Raw genomic sequence first — 7,297 nt, forward strand, 5'->3', positions numbered from 1 at the left:
GAAAGGATGCATCATGGTATAGTTGGGAAAGCTTGACCCTGGAGTCTCAGGACCTGGATTCAAATCTTGCCTCTGACATGTGCTGCCTTGTAACCTTGGACAGGTCCCTAAGCCTCAGTTTCTCCAACTGTAAAATGAAGGTTTTCGACTTGATGGAGTCTATATCTATGATCCCTCTGCCTCCATAGTAGAGATGATGGCCAGAAAGGACAGGGAGGGGTGGATGAAGTAGGTGTAAGAGACATGTGAGGGGGAGGCAGAAGGATAAAAACCAGAGTTTATTGGCTTAAACTCCAAAGGAATGAAAGGATTCCGTGGAGAGAATGGCCCAAACCTCTCAATCGGCAGATGAGAGCATGGAGACCCCGGGGCTAAGCTTTCTAGTGCCCGTGGTCTACAGTGCTGCAGAGGCAGGTTCAGAACTCCAGTCTCTGGACTCCCAGGCTGGGCCTTGCCAGCCCCACAAGGCTGTGCTGCAGCGACTGCCCTCTGAATAGACCTTCTTCAAGTGAAATCCAGAACGAGGTTTCTGTAGGTAAACATTTGCATCCTTATCTTAAAGTGAATCCTGAGTTAGTGGCCCTTTTATTTCTCACTCTGGATTTCAGGATTGCTGGAGCAATCCAGAAACACATCAGAACTGCAGAGGAGAAGAGAAAACGAGGCCCGCGATTACCAGAACCCGAGTACCCTTCCACTGTGAGTGCAGCGCCACGTCCCGCCCCTGCATGGTGTGGGGTGGACGGCCTCGGTGCCAATCACTGACTGACTGCAGTGCATTTGGGTGGATGTTCATTTCTCTAATGTACTTTTCTTGCTTTTTTCTTTTAGATGTACAGTGACCTAAGAAAAAGAGGCGTGAGTTTACTATTATCAATTATTATCATAATTGTTTTAAATGAATATTTATGAAATTAAATCATTGAAATTTATAAACATAGATTAAAATATTACCATAATGTTATTTATCAGTTGTTACTGTCTTACCATCAATTTAGTGTTCTTCATAATTGAGTAACAGCAGCCCATTCAGGAGGAAGGGTTTGGATTCATCTGGGACATCGGAAGCCAGATTGTAAAGGGCTTCAAGCATCCGCCAGAAGAGTCTGTGGTTTATCAAAGGGGCAAAGGGGAGCCAGTGAAGGTTCTTGAGTAAGGAAATGTTGTGGTCAGACGTGAGCTTTAGGAATGTCAGTTAGGAGAGGAGAGAGATCTCTTAGGAGACCATTGCACAGTCCAGTAGAGAGAGGGGAAGGAGGCCTGAGCTAGGTTGTGAGGATGCGACAGATGTTGTGAAGGTAGAACAGACATGACTGGCACCTCCTTGGCAGAAGGGGTGAGAGAGAGAGAGAGAGGAGCTAAGCAGAGCCCAAGGCTGTGGACCTGGTGATGCTCTCCATAGGAATAGGGAAGTGAGGAGGATGCAGAGCTGTGCACTTAGCCAGCCCTCACCAGAGCTCACTCTAACAGGGCCCTAACTATGCATCGCAGCCCCCTCTGGCAGTCTGGGGAGGCCCCTGGATCCCTGCTCAGAATAAACTTTAACTGCTCAAAATAAAACACGTGGGATTGCACAAGAAAACATTATGTAGAAATATAATCAAAATGTTAGGAAAAAAGTTTACAACGTCCTGTGTTAAGAACCTTTGGAATAAAGGGAGATGAGGAGTATAAGGGAAGGAAGCTCGTTTTAGGGGTGGGGGAATGGCCGGATGTGATATGAAGGTGAAGCAAAGCCTTGTGCTTAGGGCCTGCCAGCGGGGACAGCGAGCCAAGGGTGAGTCCGTGCCCCATTACGCAGGGTCAGATGGGGACCCAGGCAATGATGAGGCAGCAGGCGTTTGGAGGCCAGAATGGGCCCCCCCATTGGCTCATTGCATAGAGGTGACTGGGGGCTTTTGGAGCCTGGACTCTAGGGCAGAGTGCAGTGGTGGAGAGAGCAGGGACCTGGGCTCCAGTTCTTTCTTGGCACTAGTTATCTGGCAAATCACATAACATTCTGAGCCTCAGGCTCCTCCTCAGTAGAATGGGGATCACAATATCTATGCTCCTCCCCTCTCAGGATTATTGTGAGGAAATTGTACTGCGAGCCTGTTAAATTATGATTACCCACCTAAAAAAGCCCTGGGTAGGTCCCAGCCCCTTGGCCCCCTTCATCCCCACCATCATCCTCATCCTCATCCACACCCCTGCCGTTATCACCATCAGAGTTCACATTTATATGGCACCCACTATATGGACAGGTCTCCTCCCAGGGCGAACCTCGTTTAAATGCTGCTTATCATGAGAAGGACGTATTCTTTTCTGTCTCAAAAACTCATAAAACTCTTTCCCAAGGAATACGCTCATAGGCTTCTAGAGCTAAAGCTGACAGGGAGGGATTTGAACCCAGGCCCTCCCATCAGCCAGACCTGTAAGTTTTCTTGGCATTTGAGAATCCATAAGGAAACAATGGGATGGGTGACAGTCGATGTGAAACCTCACTGTTCTTCCGTATTTGCTAGAAGGAAGAGCCTTGTCCTTTGTCCTCCTGGCTTGGAGTTGTCCTGCAGAGCTCCCAGCCTCGGCTGTCCAGATCATTAGCATCTCTGCCCTGGGAGTGCTCACCATCTCCACCACCCTCCACCCTCTTGGTGCCTCAGAGCCTTGGACAAGCTCTTAATCCTTGGCAGCAGCACCCAAATTCCTTACACTTTCCCCACTGCATTCTAATATTGTTTTCAACCAGTTTGTTTTAGGTACCCCTTCTCACTTCCCTTTTCCTTGCAGACTTGCTTCTTCTCTTGATTTCTTCCTCCTTTGCTTCTCCCATCACCTCTGACTCTTTCAGCTCAAGGAGTCACCTCTCCTTGTGTCCTTGTGAAGGCCAGCCTCTTCCTTTTCTCATTGTCTTTTATCTATCTGTGTACACACACACACACACACACACACACACACGTGCACATATTTAGATCTCATTCTCAGAATGAGTTTAAGAAGATGGCAAAATGAGTACATCACACCTTCAGTGTCTTCCTGATGGCCATTTTGTGTCAGTCAACAAGCATTTTTTAAGCACTTACTGTGCACTCTCTGCTGTGTTGTGTAATGAAGCTACACCAACAGCCCTTGCCCTCAAGAAGCTTCCAGTCTGTCATCATCAACAGGAAGCATTTGTGAATGCTTGTTTCTTAATGCATGTAGCTACTGCAGGTTAGATGTTGTGGACCCTGAGGATACAAAAAAAGGCCAAAAACATGGTCTCTGCCTTCAATTCTAATTGAAGAGATAATATACAAATAGCTTTACATGCAGCAAGGTCCTCATTAGTGCAGTTAATGAAGGTAAGTATAAATGAGCACATATGAGGAGGCACACTATTCAAAATTATAATTACATAAAATATGGTAACTGGTTCCAGCCCAATGGAAATATTCAGTGTGAATTCAAATAATGGGACTGCTTCACCAGATTCATTATTTGCACCATTTGGGACCTGGCTCTGTAAGCCATCTCACCTAGTGAGATGGAAGGTCTTGATCACGGTGTTGGGGGCGCCCTGCCTGTGGTTTTGGCATTCCACTTAGAGTGTAAAATCACCAGTGTTGGCTTGAGCCTTAGTAGAATTCCTTACTTGTACCCAGTACTTGCTTAGTAATAAAAGTTGCATTCGCTCATTCAGACATCCCTTGAATTGGCCTGCGCCTTGTGGATCGTTTGTTTTATTCCAACGTTGTCTTTCCAGGAGAACTATGTTTTTATGAAAAAATGTGTAGAAAATAACCCCATCGTCCCCATTCAGAGGAAGTGGCTGGACAACATGCTGAAGTTGGTGCCTCAGTCATTAAAGAACGGCAGACAGAGGGAGGAGCTCGTGGAGAGTCTCTTAAATGAGGTCACAAACGAATTTGAAAGGAGTATGAAGAGATACATGGGTAAGCTGCCTCTGTCAATAATTCGTCATTACTTTTTTTCTTGTGTTTCTTGGACCAAGTGATTAGTAATGGTAATAATAGCCAGCCTTTACATCGTGGCAGGCGCTGTGCTAAGCCCTTTACAAATATTATCTCGTTTTGCATTATTATTCCCATTTTACAGTTGAGGAAACTGAGGCAAACAAAGTTTAAGTGATTTGCCCAATGTTTGAGACAGGTTTACATTCTGGTTTTCCTCCCTCCAAGTCCAGCCTTCCATCCTTCTTGGTAATCTGGGGTGAGATGGGGCAGAAATGGAGAGAAACTTCTTTAAATGCAAGAGCTAATTATTGGGCTTAGTATGAGTTGCTAGTAAGTAAGGACCTCGACTGGTTCTGCGTACCAAAGAGTGGTGCCTGGTTTCCAGCCCAGAGGGTCAGAAGCAGGCCTCCAGGGCGGGTGCACTAGGTGTAGTCTAGCTCAGTTCTTAGATGAGTCATATTTGAGTGGTTGAGAAAGCCAGGGAGTGGGTCTCTGGGAAGTCTTGCCCCACCTGTCAGACACTCAGCTATAGTAATCCAGGCTTTTCCTTTCTGTCTTTCCTGTACGTGCTTTCTCTGGTCCTGGTCTATAGGCTTCCAGAATAGGCTTGTGTGGTATGGCATGGTGCTACTTTCCAAGGATTCTTGCTTTGCCCAGGGTAGGGGCCTATACCATTTGGTAGCAAACATGCAGAGCCTGCCCAAGAGGGAGTCTGAGAAGGGGCTGCCCTCGGAGCTGGGTGTCCCTTCCAGCCTGGGCAAAATCCTCCATCCTTGGGCAGGGGTACCAAGAGTGGATCCTTCTGGGGCAACCGGGGAAAATACAAAAAGCTTAAGAACTAATTAGTTCATTACTACAAACAGACTGATTTTCACCAAAGGGAGATTAAAAAAAAAACAAAACCAAAACCTCAAGCATTTGCTTTGGTATCAAATAATGGTGTTTTTTTTTTGGGGGGGGGGATTGTTGGGGTAGGGTGGAGTGGCAGAAATTTTGTCTGGACCCATGATTTCATAGTTATGGGGAGAACTCCTAGTGTGGGAACTCCCTTCACCTGTGCAGATTGCCTAATCTTTTGTAACTTTTAGTCTTAGAAACTGTATTTTCTACTTTATGCTCATCAAGCATATAATAGAGAACTGGTCTTGGACCTAGAAAGTCCTAGGTTCAAATCTCACCTCTGACATTTACTAATTACCCTTCTACACCTCATCCATTTTCTACCCTGTGTTGTTTGGGTCCTTCTAAACTGGCCCCAGGCTGGCGCTCTACCACCCTGACTGATTTACGGAACTTAGCACACCATTCTCTTGTCTGTGGTCAAGAAGACCTTGGCTCATATTTCATCTCTGATTTTTGTTAGTTGGGTGATCCTGGGCAAGTCACTTAGATAGACATAAAAATAATTCTCTGTATTTTATTTTATGCATTTATAACATCATTCAAAGAAGCAGTCCATAGATTTCACCAGACTAACAGAGGGGTCCGTGACATAAACCACATGAAGAGCTCCTGATTTCTTCTGCTCATTCCCCTCATATAAAGGCCTGGGGAAGGAGGACGTTCTTCTCCTCAGTGCGTCAGACGAGGGCCCCTTACTCTTGTTCAGAGAAGCAAGACAGTTTTTTCTTCCCTATGCTTTTGCCCAGAGTAGCAAAAGAAAGCAGTTAGGATTTTGGTATGAGGTTGGGAAGAAAGGAGTAGGAGGAGGGCATTGTTTCAGAGTTAGTTACAGAAAGACTGATGGGAGATTCTCCTTCAGGTGTGGCCGTGGGTTTTCACACTAATATTAGTTTGTGATAGGGAGCCCTGAGGGGGAACAGCATTCCCTCCCTAGTCTTTGGTGCTCACCTCATAAACAGGTGTGTCCCGTCCCAAGCCTCTAAGAGTTTCAGGAGACCTGCAGCATTGTAGGGTAAGTGATGCACCGAGGGCTTGGTACAGATACTAATGCTATCTTTAATTGCATGTGTGCATTCTAGTACGAAGTGTCCTTGTGAGACCACCAGTGTCGTGGCTGGACGATGAGGGAGGACCGTTACCAGAATCACCTCTGTGAGTAGGGGCTGCCAAACAGGGCGGTCTGTCAGCGCCATCATTACTGCGGATCTCTAGCCTGCCTTCAGACCTCAAAGGAGGAAACCTGAGTGTTTTTGAATGAGGACACATCTCCCTTCTAACCTTAATGGTGTCTGCTACTTAGAACGCTGGCCCAAAGATGAGAGGGGCTGCAGAGGGGCTTGGACCTTTTTGGCTGCCTCTAGACCCAGCGCCATTTTTTATGCTAACAAGGTCTCAAAATAAGTTGGTTAATGAAGCAGTGAGCAGTGTGTCAGAAAAGGATCTGGGGGTTTTAGTGGCCTCCAAGCTCAATATGATTCAACAGTGTGATGTGGCAGTCACAGGAGTCAGTGCAAACTTGGGCCCCATTAAGAGAGGCTGGGCTTCCAGGCATAAGGATATGGTGGCTAGTCCCCTTACATGCTGCCCTGGTCAGACCACAGCTGGAGCTGAAGTCTATGGAAAGTTAGGAAGTGCCCCAGGAGAGTGACCAGGATGCGAAGGACTGTGCTGTGAGTTCTACCATATGAATACCACTGAAGAAAGGAGGGATGTAGGAGAAGGTACAGGGGAAGGCTGCTGGTCATCTCCAGGTGCCAGGGGCAGATGAGTTCCACTGGTTCCTTTGGATCTCAGAGCCCTGAGCTGTGAGGCAGCTTGAGGCTCGAGGGAAGCCCAGATTTTCTAATAGTCAGAGCTCAGTGTTTGCATCTGTCTTCTGTACCTTGGCTCAGGCTTCACTGAGGACGCTACTTACCTGGCTTCCTCTCCCCCCAGATACACATTGAAATCCCCTCCTCTGGCTCATCCCAGAGGCCACACCTGGAGCCAGAAATACCCGAGCCCTAGCCCTGTCTCAGCCCCTCTATCTTGCTTTGGAGCCCCTGCCTTTTGCCACCTGACCTCCTGCTTTTGCCACCATTGATTTATGGCTGAGTTTAATGGCCTTTTCTTCGGCTTCATTCTTCTGCGCTCCTCTCTAGTGTTTGGCCACTCCCTCCTTCCAGAGGCAGTGGTGACTCAGTGGATAGAGCCCTGGACCCAGGAAGACGAGTTCAAATGTGACCTCAGACACTTACTAGCTGGGTGACCCTGGGCAAGCCACTTAACCTCAGTTTCCCCAACTATAAAATGGAGATAAAAATAGGGCTTACTTTTCAGGGTTGTTGTGGGAATCACATGAAATATGTGTAAAGCACTTAGCACAGTGCTTGACACATAGCAGGCTCTTAATAAATCCTTCCTTCCTTTCCTCCCTCCCCTTTCCTCCTTCCCTCCCTTCCTTCCCTCCCTCCCTTCCT

General features: G+C 47.1%; 1 protein-coding gene across 5 annotated transcripts in view; it reads left to right on the forward strand.

The window, feature by feature from the left end:
* Positions 1-7,297, forward strand: part of DNAH12 (dynein axonemal heavy chain 12) — a 159,501-nt gene that overhangs the window by 6,536 nt on the left and 145,668 nt on the right. For all 5 annotated transcript variants that reach the window (XR_011167579.1, XR_011167580.1, XM_069084269.1 and 2 more), the window contains exons 2-5: positions 609-699; positions 832-858; positions 3,725-3,914; positions 5,918-5,990. Coding sequence is in view for 3 of the 5 variants with exons in the window: in XM_069084269.1 (XP_068940370.1) it covers positions 609-699; positions 832-858; positions 3,725-3,914; positions 5,918-5,990 (381 nt within the window). In the remaining 2 variants the exon portion in view is untranslated. The remainder of the gene's footprint in view (positions 1-608; positions 700-831; positions 859-3,724; positions 3,915-5,917; positions 5,991-7,297) is intronic.

This window comes from Petaurus breviceps, unplaced genomic scaffold (genome assembly GCF_028583685.1).
Source record: "Petaurus breviceps papuanus isolate PSGF00001 unplaced genomic scaffold, PetGlider_PUasm1.0 174, whole genome shotgun sequence".
In the NCBI taxonomy this organism is placed as follows: Eukaryota; Metazoa; Chordata; class Mammalia; order Diprotodontia; family Petauridae; genus Petaurus; species Petaurus breviceps.